This window comes from Erithacus rubecula, assembly GCF_903797595.1.
Source record: "Erithacus rubecula genome assembly, chromosome: 2".
Classification (NCBI taxonomy): domain Eukaryota; kingdom Metazoa; phylum Chordata; class Aves; order Passeriformes; family Muscicapidae; genus Erithacus; species Erithacus rubecula.
In genome coordinates, this window is record NC_136685.1 from 87,516,485 (window position 1) to 87,532,098 (window position 15,614).

The window sequence follows — 15,614 nt, forward strand, 5'->3', positions numbered from 1 at the left end:
AAAGTGAGACCAGGAATATTACAGAAATATTAGCTGTGTGTTACAATACTTCACTGGGAATTAATTTTAGACCTCTGTGGGATCTTTTTCACCTTTTCATCACTTCATTGTTGCTCAACTCCTGTGCTTAATACCACAGCTGTAGTAGAATTAAACTGGACTGGAATTTGAGCTTTAATTTAAGGTGATAACTGTGCTCAAAAGAAGTATAGCAATGACAGGAAAATATTTCCTAAGCCCACATCCTGCTGCTACTGTTTGGAGGTATGAGGGAGATGCTGCTGTGGACACATTGGTGAGAAATTGGGGTTCTCAGGGGCCTGGGATGATTTACAGTGGGGGGAGTTTTCAAAGCTTTTAGCTGTTAAGCTCTGAATTTCCCTTAAGCATCCATAAATGCTGGTGAGAGAGCTGAATTTGGGAGAATTTTCACAGAGATGATGAAAGGCATTTCCTTGTCACAAAGATACTCCTAAGATTTCAAAGCTGGTTGTCAATCACACTCAGCAAGCAGGACTTCCAGCATATTTTAAAAGAGGGAAGGATAAATAAAAGGAAGATTCTATGAATCTTTGAAAGTGGTATTTTTCTAACAATTTTGATAACTTGGAAAAAACAAACAATCAGCAGAGGTGCAAAGGAATACCTGCTCATTTATTAAGTTAGCTGACATAATAATCTGAAAAGTAGTGTAAAGGAAAGTTATCTGCTTATAAAAATAGTAGAAGTGTAACCAGCATCTAAATGGAACAGAAAATACATTTTTCTACCTGAATGGGCATACTTAGTACTTATGCTTTACCTAAGGAAATATAATTATGGAAGGGAAAGCAAACAATTTCACTCCTTAAAGATCTCAGCTTTCAAAAAGCTTTAGAGCTGGATGGGGTGTCAGAAAGCAAGAGGTTTTAAAAGCACACACACAAAAAAGTGTTCTGGAGCTTGATATATTGATATTCACATAAATAAATGATTAAAAATATTGAAGCATTAGATTTAAGCATTATTTAGATGTATTCTGGAAAAATGAAAAGTATAAATACAGAACCAGGTAGCAGAACTCCTTCCCATTCCAATTAATATCAATGCTGTAAAACAAAGCAGAGAATGATACTTAAATGAAAAACTAATTAATTCAATAGATGGCAATGTATAATTTTCATTGAAAAGTGACAAAAATATTTGGGAAGGAAACAAAAGAATGTCTTTGAGAGTTAGTTTAAGATAATGCTTTTAGTAATGAATTTGTATTAAAATATTATAAGTGGGGTTAATTTTGTAAAGAGATTTTTTTTCAGTAGTGCTGGGCTTCTCCATATTGCTCTGTAGAACAGACCATAAATTCTTACAAATAAGAAGTGCTCTAGTAAGTACAGAGAGCAAAAGAATAAATTTCTTTTTAGGGAAACAAAACTGAGCTGTAGTTCTACAGACTCAAGATGTAAACAGACACGGTAAAAAAAATATATATACCGTGTGTGTTTCAGCTATTTCAGTTGGTCTTAGACCTTGCTTGTGGAAGAAAATTGAAGTTTTCAGGACTGGACAGAAAGATAATTCTATAATTTTGAATTACTTTTATTTAAAAAGCAAAAGAGAAGCTTTATATTACATGAATGACCATTAGCATTAGCTGGAGAGAAAGGGAAATGCAGTGCTAAGAGCATCATGTGACATCAGGTGTAAATAATTGCAATGCTGTTTTGATTTCCATAGGTCTGGGATTAAGTTCATAGTGTATGGAATTTTCTAAATATTAGGAAACTGAGTTATCTATTATTGGAAAAAAATCAGTGCAACAGATATGATACTTTTTCTTGTTTGCTGTGAGTTGCCTAATGTACAAGATCAATTGTGAATAGAAGTCTAAATGTGGCAAATACAAGAAGAAAACAAATGCAAAAAGAAAGAATTTTTTCAGTTGTCCATAATCATCTCATACCACTCCTATATTCCCCTTTTTTCATTAAGTATGACTCATGCCATAATTCTTCTGGGAAAGAAATGGAATAATGCCAAGATAATTTGTTGTTCTCTGAAATAATTTGAGTTTTGTCCTCACAAAAATGCATGTAAGCTTTTCATTTTAAAGGAAGGAGAGGCCTGAGGTTTCACTCAATATTTAATGTTTATATTTTATACTCCCTGTAATGTGGGATAATTCAGTCAACATAATATTTTTGGATGGTAGAAAAGTTCAAACATGAAAATTCCATTTGGACTGTCTGTGCTGCCTATCAGAAATCTCTACGGGTATTTAATCATTCAGAATAAGAAAGGTTTCTTTAATTTTTAAACACGTATTTCATTTTATGTTTTATTTAAGTTGTCTTAACATTTACATAGAACCCCTTGAAGGCTTGAAAACTTGAAATTTATGTTTGATTTAAAAATAAATAATTATGTAGCAGAGTGTGAGCAGAGATATATTAGAGAAAGGAAAGGTACCATTTGAGTATGAAGATATTCTGACAATTACAAAATATTACTTGCAAAAATTACTGATTTATGAAGTGATTATTTATTTTAAAGGAACTGGATGCCAGATTCCAATAGAAGTGTTGTGGTACTGTTACCTCCCACAACAATATGAATTTTTAAAGAAGTACTGTACATGAGAAACTGAAAGCTGAAGCAGTGTAGTTAATGATGGCTTATGAGACAGGAGAATTAAAGGCACAAGGTTAGTTTCTTTTTCCTTGTTAAGGGATGTGTGTTCTTGGAATTGCCCAGGAAATATGGGCTAAGGGAGGCCGGGTTGGTGCTGCTGCTGTGAACCTCTGGGAAAAATAATTAGGATAGGAAAGTCTAAATGCTGTAAACATGGGAAAAGGGCATCAACAGCTGCCTGGTGAAATGTGCAGCCTAGCACACGAGAGACCAGAACAGAGAGGAGAAATGAGCAGCATTGGAAGAAGCAATTTCAAGTAGTGACCAAAAACCTAAAGCATTTATTATTATGAACTTCTGCATCTTTAAACTTTAATTCCCCTCCGGAAAAATGACTGAAAATTTTCTGGATTTTCCCATAGTTATCAGTTGTATGTTCCACGAAGGCACAGTTTACCCTAAGCTGCTGTGTCAGATTTAATTTGAGGTTGATGGCAAGGTATGTATCACCCCCCTTTTGACTTGTAATCTGTCCTACAGGGGCTTCTGAAAACAGATTAACCTTCACTGCTTAACAAACAGTACTAAAAAGAAGATATTTATTTACTCCTGTCTTAAATGTGCTAAGGACATTTTACATGCTGTAATTTCTGAGGGTACCAGCAAAATGCTGATCTGCTCAGATTTTTTAGGTATTTCATTTATGGTTGTGGTTTCTTCAGCCATTAAGCAATGTCCTTACTATCACCACTGAGTGTTTTCCCACCTGACTAAAGGAGGATTAAAACTTTTATTAAAGCAATTAACCCTTTAAAAAGTATTTATTCAGATATTCCTCTTGGCACCAGTACACTGTATTCTCAATTTAGAATTTACCAAATACTCATAACTAAACAAATTTGCTTTCACTCATATCATGAGTATTTCCTCATACTTAAGGTGGAGAACTGAATGTGAGGTCTTTCTTTCTACTTGTCTTTTTCCTGTTATGCCATTTTCTGGCTGATAGAGACCTCAGACTAAACGTGATTTCATTTCTCCATGATTAGATCTCCATTATTTCTCTATGTATCTTACTTCCACATTTGGGACATATGTTGGCTTGTTTTTTACCCTATCTAGTCCAAGGTGATGTGGTTATTTAATATGATTAATTTTATTTACAAATGAATTTGCAAAAAGTATTTTTTATGTGATTTGAAATTTGCATAGAAGTAATGTAATGATTAATCTTATATTTTCAGTGTAACCATTTGCTTGTAACTAGCAGATGTTATTAGCCACATTCAGTGGTCTTTGGGAGGTATTCTTTGGCTTTGTCACAGTACAGAAATATACACAGCTGTGTCTGTTTAAACCTTAAATAAAAGGTACAAGGTATGTAACACACAGGGGTTTCACATGTAAACATGCACACACTTCAGATCATGCTTGCTTTTCAGCTCCAAATGTTTTTCTGGTACAGTTAGAGATAAGCCAGCAAGCACTAGCAATGGTTTTGTATTTTAAACTTCGATACATATGCAAAATTGTATTAGACAGATTGTCAAAGTTAGTCACTACTTCTGAGTAATTTTTGAGGAAAATACCCAGGATCAGATATTTAGTATTGCTGTGTTCTCTACTGTCTGTGATATCATTTGGCTTTGATATCATCAATCATTAGAATGTCTCAATGGAATTCAAATCTTCTTGGCTTACAAAGAACTGTAACAAAAAAAAAAAAAAATTTTGTTGCATCATTTACTGTGGGAAGGGAAAAATTAAAATGATACATTTCTACCTTGAGAATTAATTTGAAAACTTAGATATCTTTTTATGTAGAGCTGTTATTCAAAACCAGTTTATACCTCTCTAGATAGAGCTAGCCCTAGATTTTAATCCCAGATATTAGTTTTAAGAATTTATGTACGATTTCAGTTTGTTAAAATGGCATTTGAAAAATACGTAGTTAAAACCTGCCCCAGTGTTTTAGCTTCTTCTGAGGTTTTTGAATCACACCTGGTTGATAAGAATTTTGTCTTCACTTCTTCCTACATTAAAAGCATCTTTTCTGTCACACAGCCTGTATAGTTTTCCCACAGGGACATATAATGGAGTTCATCAAAGTGAAAAAAGTGAGTCACACAGTCATTTATTTACTCATGTAAGACAATAATGGTGTTGATAGTTACCTGGACATGCTTTCATTTCATCAGACTGTGGCAAAGCTGGGTGTTAAAAATTCTTAGCAGACTTGGTGACAACTGAACAGAAACTCAGAGCTGCCAGGTGGTTGCTGTGCTGTTAGTTCTTTTGGCAACAATGAGCAGAAATGCTGTTTTTCTGAATCTTCTAGGATATTTAATTATATAGATTCTGACAAAGAAGTCCAGTTTTCATGGTATAGACAATAAAATTATACATATTTTTATTTTTTATAATTGAAATATCAGTTTAGATTCTAAAATTCTATCTAGTTTCATGGGCACAAGTTGTCTAATGTTCATAGGTAAGGTTTTATGTTTATCTGCTAGACAGATGACTGCAATTCAAGTATAGGATTCCCTGCTGTCTGTATTGTTTTCCAGCCCTTTGGGGCTGGATTTTCAAGAGTTAATAGAACTGGCTCACTCACAGCAGAAGACCTTTTGCAGGAGTGCTGCAGTATTTTGGAATCACTCTGAATAGCAGGCTGCCTCTGATGGGTTTATCAGAGACGAGAGGGTTCCTCACAGTGGTTTAATCTTGTAGGAGTGTTTTAATTACTTGTTTGCCATGGTTCTTTTAGGACCTGTTGAAATAGAGAAGAGCCCTGCATTCCCCAGTTAATACTTTCTTTAACTTGCTTGCTTGGTAGGTTTTTCTGTGAGTGAAATGGTATATTTGACACCAAAAAACATTTTTGCTTTGAAATTTTTATGTATAAGGTAATTCTTTATGTCAGGGACATTGAAATCTTCATTGAAACCTCTTCAGAAAATATAAACAAAATATGAGACAGTTCTTTGCCTGTCTTTGATATTCCTTTCATTTCAGCTGCTGCACACCTTGCTGTCTTTTCCCAAATCTATTCAACTGTGTAACGCTGCATAGTAAAATATGAGATAAAAAATTGAAGTGTAGTTATTTTGAATTAACTTTCTGTGTCTGTAGTTATGCATTAGGTTTAATTTCTGAGATATATAACCACATTTGTATCTATCTATCTATCTAGTGTGAAAAGCAAAGATGGTCAGCATCAAGTATTCATCCCAAGCACAAGATTGCTCATGATCCTTTTTCCACTGTCTTTAGTGACTAGAGGTAGTGTGTAACTTTCAGACACTGGATACATACTCTTTAGTTGTCCTTAACAAGAAATAAAGAATCTGAGACACTGCTTCACTTTTTAAATTCTCTAGTGAGCAGAGTTCACTTGTGTGAAAGGTTGTCTTTTTCAGTACCTTACTTGTCTTCAGAATTTGATTTATTATCTCCCTGGTGGGCAACTGCATGGGAGGTAATCAGCTTGATATCATGGCTTTAGGGAATGTATTTTGTTTCCATAATTGGCCTACATTCCATCTGCACAGAATCTGACTTAAGATATCCCAAGGTTTTTGCAAGGTAAGCATCCCTGAAATTCAAGCCTAGAATTTTTGTCATGTCATATCCGTGCTATATTTATTTACATATGGTTTGCACAATCCATTCTGACTCTACACTTAAAACTTTGCTTTTATCTAAATTTCTTTCATCTGAGAGATCACTCATTTCCTTTTATAACAATTTTTTTTTTCAATAATATTTTTCATCTGATTTGAAATTTAAAGTTAAAAAAAAAAAAAAAAGACATACATAGATTTTTAAATTCTCTGTCCAGGCATTTAGATTTACATTTTCCACAGAACTGTTTGAACAGTGAATAATCAGAAAGTAAGTAAAGCATTTTCACTTATTCTCAGCGAACTGCATTCAGAGGATGAGAAGAACACCTCCGCTGGATGAACTGCAGCCGCCTCCGTACCAGGATGACAGTGGCTCTCCTCATCTTTCCTGCACTCCTTCCGAAGTTGGAGACAGCAAATGTGAATATTCCCAGTGTAGCAACAGCCCAAGGTGCTCATATAAGTGCCCAAGTGAGGGAAGCACAGGACACGAAATAGAAAGCTTCCATAACAAAGGGTATGAAGAGGATGTTCCCAGTGATAGCACAGCAGTTCTTAGTCCAGAGGTAAATGAAAATACCTGAGTGTGGGGAAGCACTTTTTTAATCTAAAGATCAATGCACAGTTATATGGGCACTAGTAGTGCAGGTCATTTCATTAAAAACAATAGTTTGTCAGCAAATATGACAATAGGATTTCAGATTGTTCAGATTGCTGTAGTTATCTTTATGGTGCCTTAACTTTCAAACCAGCTCCAAGTAAGAGTGAATTGTTTTTTAAACCATTTTAAACCAGTCGGAAAATTTTGTCACACTGTTGGGGCTGTAGTCAAAAATTTTCCCCATGATTTTTCAGACAACCCAAATAAAAGGTCTGTTAATGATTTTCCAAACAGAACACCCCATAATGTAAGAGAAGTTTCATAAGGGGGAAAAAAAGCTTGCAAAGTTTTTTTTTCAATTGTTGATATGGTATAGTGATTTGGGCCCCTTTTTTCTGCTATAAATTGTAATGATATATATATGTTTTTGGTTTTTTTTCTGTGAGGAAACCATCTTTTCTGACATGTATTCATTAAAATGCCCTTAACAACCAGTTACTGCACTGACATCTATGGGTAGGTCTAATTAGTGATGCCATGTGCAGAAGAAGCTCTTCTGGTACAAATTTGTCTTTTTTTGCTAGTGGAAGTTTTGAAGTGTGTGTTAGAGCTCGGTCCTGATGTTTCTGTCTAAGTAGCCCTGTTGGTCAGCTGATGTTGTGTACCTGGGGTGTTGTGCAAGGTCTAGAAGAGCCCAGCTGCAAGGCTTTCCCATTTTGTGTCACTCCACTCATTAATGTAAGCATATTCAGTAAGAACTGAGAATGCTGCCGGCTTTTTTTATAGCCACTCAAAGCTTCAGGAGTGAAGCATTTAGAGGAATGCATTCCCACAGCTATGTGGCAGCCAGGTTAAAATAAGAACATTTCTTAGCCCAGAAGGCTTTGTTTTGGCATCCATTTTTGTGTGAACGAGCTTATCTTTTGTCATATGAAGACACACTTGAAATACCTTTGTTTTACACACTTTGAAAGTTTATTGTATGAGCAGGAGGTTAACCTGTACTTGTAAATATTTTCTGTTTAAATATCCCTATCAAACTGGCTGTTGTAACTTTATAGGGAATCAGTATTTTATTCAAAACTTGAAGTGACAATAAACAATTTGAATTTTAAGTTCACAATGCAGTTTTAAAACTGATGTGGTTTACAGAGAGTTCAGAAGATGAGTTCAAAACAGATGCACCTTCTACAGTAAAATTGCTTTAATAAAGCCATGATAGTGACATCCTTGGCTATGGCAGAGCAGTTGGAACTAAAATATCCTAAAGGCCCCTTCCAACTCAAAAATCTTCTGTGATTCTATGATAATTTTTGGCATATTCATATAACTCTCATGGACTGCAACAGGAGCTGTGTGTGCAAGTAGGTTTGTAATTCCTGTATTCTTTGCTGGCATCTCACTGTGCTCTCAATCATTGGCTGTCTCTTCAGGCAATGTAATAGGTGAACTTTAAAATACATGTGTAAAATACGTGAGATATAGTGTTTTTATCTTGTAACAAATATATGTGCTTATTAACATGTGGGGCACAGAAGAAAAGATCATTATAGCTTAATTCAATCTGGGTTCAGACTGATTGGCTCCTGCCTTTTGGTGGTATTGTCCAGGTAAAGTCTTGATTTCATCTTGACTCCCAGTCAGCCACCTCCTTGGGTTTTCAGTGCTTAATAACCCTCTTTATGAAATGAGCAAAAAGATCATAGTGCTTTTGCATTGTCTAGAGTAAACCATGTGTTTCCATGCTAGATTTAATAATAGAATACAATAAATAAATAAATAAATGGCTTTTTTTCTCTTCTTTTTCAGGATATGTCAGCTCGAGGATCATCTTCACAGCTTCCTAAACCTTTTGATCCTGAGCCAGTAGCTAAATATGGCACGCTGGATGTGACTTTTGACTATGACTCACAGGAGCAGAAGCTTTTGGTGACAGTGACAGCTGTCACAGACATTCCAACATACAGCAGGACAGGTGGAAGCTCGTGGCAAGTACACCTAGTTCTTCTCCCTATAAAGAAGCAGAGAGCAAAAACCAGCATCCAGCGGGGCCCGTGCCCTGTGTTCACAGAGACATTCAAATTCAACCACGTCGAGTCTGAGATGATTGGGAATTACGCGGTTCGCTTTCGACTGTACAGCGTGCGGCGCGTGAAAAAAGAGAGGATGGTGGGAGAAAAGATTTTTTACTTGACAAAATTGAACCTTCAAGGGAAGATGTCAGTGCCAGTGATACTGGAACCTTCTTACAGTCTGCCTGTGAGTATTAAATGAGGCAGAATAAGAATGCAGTGGGATACAGTGTCCTGAATTCTGAATAAGAATAGTGTGTGTATTTATAGAGTCATCACATCCACTCATTTATTTGAACAGTCATAGCACTTCTTCAGCACAATGAAAATTCCCCTAGAGCTTCTATAAGTACATTCACTTTCCACCTGCAAAAGCTGGCCGTATTTTTCCTTTTAATTACTTTGAAATTTCCAGTACATAAATAGGGATATAGTGGTGACTGTATGTATCCATGCATATAGATATGTATATGTATGTAATAGTATTATCTTTACCACCTGCAGCACTTCAATTTAAAGAGAAAAACACACCAGAATGAAAGAAAAAAGAAGCTATGCTAGCAAATGTCCTCCATCTGTTGCAATTATGTCTTGGTTGCAAATAGGTATTTTCCCTGAAAAAAAGAAAGACACAAAAGAGAAATTTTGAGAGTATAAAGCCATTTTTAACAACTCCACATTAGAACCTTGGAAATTATTGATTTCTGATTCAGTCTGAAGTGAAAAGTAGTTGAAACTGAAAAGGATTTTTTCTGAGCAAACAACTACCTGTCTGATGAACAAAATTATTTGTCCCTCAAATATTTCTAATAAAGCAAAGCAAGAGGAATTAAGGATAAACATAGGTATCATTATCAATAAACACAGAAGATCACTAAACTGGCAGTGATCACCATCTTCTTTTTTATTTTTGTAAGAATTTAAGTATGCTTTTGTCCAGAAAGAGAGTGTTTGTCATGTTGTGGTCTTTTCATCCTAGACTAGGAGGGCTTGAGTATTCCTTGCTTAAGAGCTGCATATGTGCTATATTACAGATATATTTTGGGCGAGGAGGAAATTATGATTATTGAAGACATCCATTTGGTCATTGTATGTATTATGTGGGATTTTTTAAACAATAAATGAATAAAAAGGGAGAAGGGAAAGAAAGAAAAATATTTTTTTTAGGTGAAGCAAAGCAATTAATTTGTTCTGCATTTTCAGAAAAAAAAAGTTTGGATCAGTCAAAATGGTGTTTCTGGTGAACATGAGTATTACCAAAGACTCAAAATAAAAGGCTGTTGTATTTAATGATTGAGAATATATTTATTAGTAAAAGCTGAGATTAAATCATAGATCTGGTGGAGCATCAATTGACAATAGTGCAGATTTCTTATGGTTCCTTAAGAAGCACAAATCAGTCTAATCTAAGAATGAAATTATTCACCTCTGTAGAGCAAATTTCCTTAGTAAAAAGTTTGCTAGTTTCACAGCTTGGAAAAAAGCACCCCATGACCCAAAACATTGAATATTCTATGGGTACTTGCCTAATTTGTGTGTTTTCAATAGGTTTGTGTATAAAATTTACTGAAATCCGTGAAAAAGGGCAGTGATGGGCCAGTTTGTGATTGATTGGTGTATCCTATATGTACACTGGTTATTCTTCCTTGATTATTTCCTTGAATTTTTGTCATAGGCAGAATGAAAACAAGTTCTATGAGGCATGAAAGATGATAAGGTCGTTCCTTATTTTCTACTATGGTAAGGCATGGTGTGTCAGCATTTTTGGCTCCTCATGTTTTGGGGGTTGGAACAAGAATAAGGAATATTGGTAGAAAGTGAAGGGATCTTCCAGAGTTGTTTGTTGTAACAGGATTTAATCAGCACTACTTACTTAAGTCATCCTTCAGAGATGTGGTAGCTTGAATGAGGATCCATGGTCCTCTGGAACTATGCAAATCAGTTTTTAAACCTTTGGGAATTCATTCACTTCTGAGTTTATAGGTATTTTTATATTATCATTTATAACCAACATAATATTTTTTTAGTGGGAAAGTTTATTGCAGGATTGAACATCTATTTGTTTTGCAAGAGTGTTAAAAATTCAGTGTGTTTTTAGGTTGTGTGACTGGAAGTGAGGGGCATCCTTGGGCTCTTGAGCTCAAGCCCTGGTTACTCAAAACAGACAGGTCATCTTGATCACAAAATTGTGAATTTTCATCTGAAAACATCAGGGTTTTTTTTGGTTTGTTTTATTTTTTTTTTTTTTTGCATCCTGAATTTCTTCATGGCCAAGTTATTACCATTTGTTCTTCTGCCAGCATTGGCCTTGATCTTAATTAGTTCCTACCCTTCTCAGGTGTTTGCCTCTGGGTATATTTATACACATTGATTGTATTCCTTTTTAACTGTCCTTTTGCTAGAGTAAACCATCAGTCTTTATGTACAACTAATCATAAGTGTCAGGCAGGAGTTATTTAACAGGAAAAGGAAAGTGCTGTTTGAATTTGAAGATATCCAGTTGCTCAAGGATATTTGTAATTATAAGATCCATGATGAGGCACATTGTACATTTAGAATTATATTTGCCTTGTTCAGTTGCAGAGGGTTTTGTTGCTGAGAAGTGTTTATATGTGACAGCTTTTTAATGAAGATATTTCTTGGACACATGACAGTTGTCTTATTTTTTCAACTGCTTCTCATTATATGGATTTTATATATTAACTATACCTTCTGTCACTGAAACTTATAATCCATTGAAATATCTATGCTAATCTCTTCTGCAGAAATGTATTTTATTTCCTTCTGTCTGTGCCTGATATTATATTAATGTATTTTATTAGCTAATCATATGCCTTCTGGTTGTTTAAGAAGAGTTTGTATCCTGTGAAGTTCAGTGTTTTTTCAGTGATACTTTAAAGCTGTACACAAAGCAATCTGGCTAAAGGTAGATCAGCAAGTTCAGTGCCTTTCAAATGTTGCTGTGAATGGGCCCTGCAAGTCTCTGGTTATTGTTAAAATGTGTTATATTCAAGTGCATATTGTGGTGGGGGCATGATATTTGTATGTTCCTTAAATAGGTTTCAAAGCTACACATGGCTTTAAATTTACAAATATATTCACAAAATATCATTTTCACCCCAAGACTTCACCCCATTTCTCTCCTTCCCACATGGTGTATAATGTCTTGCAATAGCAGCTATTATCCCCAGTCCCATTGCCATTTGTTTTTAACAGCCCTGTGTTGCTGCAGTTCTCCCACATAACAGGGAATACCTCCTCAGCCCCCTTATTTATCACACATTTTCTCCCAAGTTCAGCATATGTTTAAATGAGGAGGAAGCAGTGAAACTAATATGAGTTGGGCAGAATGCAGTTGTCACTGTTACCTGAGACTGTGTCCTTTCAGATTTAATATAAATTGTCAATTTCATCAAATGTTTAATAGCAGGGGTGTACATTGTGGTTTTGTCAGAGTATGGTTTGTGTAGGAAGATATTTGTTGACACTTTCCCTTTAGTACAGCAGAAGACAAATTTTTCTTCACCCATCTTGGTGTTTAGAAAAGCTGTTTATTCCTCTTCAGGAAATCCCTGTGGACCTGTTTTTAGTTGCTCTTCGTTCTCACCCAGAGAAATTTTCCTGACAGTAAAAAACAGCCTCTAGTATGATGTGATTATAAAAACATATAAGCAGTTTATTGAGTGAAATCTGTTTGGAAAAGATCAAAGGAACATGCGTAATCCCTTCACCATCCCATAGGTTGCTTTTAGGAATAGAATAACAACAATCAATCGTGGTTTTTATTTTGTGATTGATTGGGAGGTATGTTTGGGTGACCAAAACATACCTCTTGCTGTTAAGCAAATCTAGTAATCATTCATTATGTATCATCAAATTACCATCACCATCAAAAGGTGTTTACTGGGAAGAATTCAATTTATTTTTCTTTTTCTTTCTTTCTGTAGCATTTGCCATTTCTAACATCTTGAACTCCCAGTGTGATCCCCCATAACAAAGAACCGACGGTGTAGGGAATCATAAGTGTTTAAAAGATTATTTTGTACACATTTACTATGAAGATCCAGAGTGTCTGGATAATTATTTTAATTAGTTTTCTTGATGGAGACACTTATGCATGCAGTGTATAAAGATGCTCACTCTTGCACACACACATGCACTCTCTCCACTCTGAGGACAGTGGTTAATCATTTAGTGTGCACTGGTTGATGCACTGTGCTTAAGGCCTTTATTTCATGTTCCACTTTATGTGTGGTGTGTTTTCAGTGTTCCTTGTTATGTTTATCAGCTCATAAACTTTGCAGGAATAAAGACTTTCAGAGTGGTATTTCTTTTTTGGGAATTCTTGCCCATTATGGAGTCAAGCTGTCAGGTTTTGTGCAAACAAAGTAGAAGAGTCACTACTAGTGACTTTACTACAGTGTTCTTATGGTATCATTTATCCAGAATTGTATTTGAAAGGCTAAATGCTAAAATTCATATGCATAAACAGAGCTTTATTAAATAAATAAATAAAATTATTTATTAAAGCTTAAAGTGCGATACTTTGAGCTGCTAATAAGAAAAATTACTAAGACTTATCTAGGGAAGAAACAAGAAGACAAAATATTTTGTTCTTAGTATTGTAACTGGAATTCTGCCTAAAACAAAGACTTCCTATGTGATATATAAATGCTCTTGGTTAGCTTGTTTAAATTATGTCTGTCAAAATAAGAGGCAGTTATGTTTAAACCCTGAGCACATTTTGTCTCAGGAATAACTTAATTCATCTGAATTAGTGGTAGTAATAGACGAAATCAGAATTGATCCTTTGATACAATAAGAAAGATGGCTCCTGTCGATTTCTTTGAAGAAAGTTATTAAAATGAAGTGAAAATTGGAAGATGTTAGTGAGGCTGCAGTACTTGGCAAAGAAAGCATTCTCTCTGTGTTTGGCTGCTTGTGTAACATTTCATGGCAGTATCAGCAAGCAGCAGCCATTCTTCTCAGTGTTGTGGCTGGGGGTAAAAAAGTTGACTTTCAACTCCTTTGCTGATACACAGGTGGGAAGCAAGCTCCTACATGGGCAGCCAGATCTATTACCAGAACCCTGAAGGTAGGATACTGATTTTTTAAAGTCAGCAATATAAGGAATTTCATCTAGTGGTCAGAATCATGACTTGGTCACACAAGGAAAAATAACAATATAAGAAAAGGCATGCTTTGCCTTCAGTTAATGAGTTGCTTCATAGAAATTACTTACTCAACTTGGTCCCTACAATCTTTGATATTTACAAATAATGGAAGCCATGTTTCAGACATAGTATTACTATTTTGAGTGTACAATGAGGCTTTTCAGTCTCTCAAGTGCTTCCAGTCAAATGACAGGCTGGGAATGGCTGTTCTAGATCAACCCAAAATAATCCTCTTGAGTAGTACTCTTAGTCAGAAAAGCCAGTCCATCAGTGGCAAACATTTTGTGCAGGATTCTATGTCTCCTTTTGGTCATCTTTAAAAACATAAAATAGAGAAACCTTATCAATACATAAAGCTAAAAAAGTGAGGTAGCTGTGAGATTCTATCATTCTCTGTAGTAAAAGTCTGGTCTCCCAACCTGGATTGTGATTTCTAAGAGCAGTAAGGAAAATAATCGTACTGTATATTTCCCAGAAGTGACGTTTTAGAAGTTAAGATTATCAAGGTTGTCCCTTGTGTGAAATTTCCACTTTTGAAGATTATGAGCTGATGCTTAAACCTTTCTCCAGCAACTCTTTCAGTGGAGGTGCATTCTTTAACTTACCAATCCAAGTGAATTTTCTGATTCCCTTAGAGATGCTGAATTTCCCAAATATTTGTTTTCCTATGATTTTGACTCTTCTTGTTTGCGTATATACGTACACACAAATATCTTCTCACATTTGTTTCTGTCTTTCAAGAAAACTAGGAAAGGTCAAAACACAGAGTTAGTTCTATTTGCAGTTTTGAGCACCCTTCAACAAAAGCATGTGCACCATTTTCCTTTAATTTATTTCCAATGAGAGACATCCTAATCAGAGATTTTGCACAAGCAAATGAATCCACCTAGTCTGCAAATTCATAACATATGTGGTTGTGGAACTTTTAATTATTTTTTGATTTATTTACTGGATGATTCTACATATTACTCTGGTGGGCTTTGCAGTATAACATAAAATGTCTTCATAGCATTCTTCATTTCAGACTTGAGGAGCTTCAGGTAATCACTTATTTTGTATATTCAAACAGCCTGTATTTGGTATCAGAAAAACATTTCTGTTCATAGGGTGCCTTTAGCAAGGAATCCTTTTACTTGTAGTGTGTCAGCGTCTTGTCAGGTTTGCCCTTTATATCATTTGACCTTGAGCTGAATCTTTCACAGCTCCTGTCTTTCTGTTGGGTTTAATCAGCTGTCAGCTGGCCCCAGGAGAATCCAGTTTATCTTTTCCCTTTCTTTTTTTTTGTGTGTAGGACAGCTCTAAGAACTGAAGCAGATCCCTTCTGACTGGAAACACCTGGTAGTCCTCTGATTATGAGATTAAACGTGACCTGAGCAAATCAAAAGGGCACCACTAGCAATTGTTAATCACAAGAGTTCACCTGACAAATACATTCTAAATGTACAGTTAATGATATGGGTTTGTTCATTGTGAAAAATAATTGAATGTATCTTTGTGCAATCAAATACTAATCCATAGATTGACTACT

The 15,614-nt window shown here is 35.3% G+C and overlaps 1 protein-coding gene across 4 annotated transcripts in view; it reads left to right on the forward strand.

The window, feature by feature from the left end:
• Positions 1–15,614, forward strand: part of SYT14 (synaptotagmin 14) — an 80,655-nt gene that overhangs the window by 51,574 nt on the left and 13,467 nt on the right. For all 4 annotated transcript variants that reach the window (XM_079329726.1, XM_079329727.1, XM_079329724.1 and 1 more), the window contains 2 exons: positions 6,537–6,805; positions 8,650–9,099. In XM_079329726.1, coding sequence (XP_079185852.1) covers positions 6,537–6,805; positions 8,650–9,099 — 719 coding nt within the window. The remainder of the gene's footprint in view (positions 1–6,536; positions 6,806–8,649; positions 9,100–15,614) is intronic.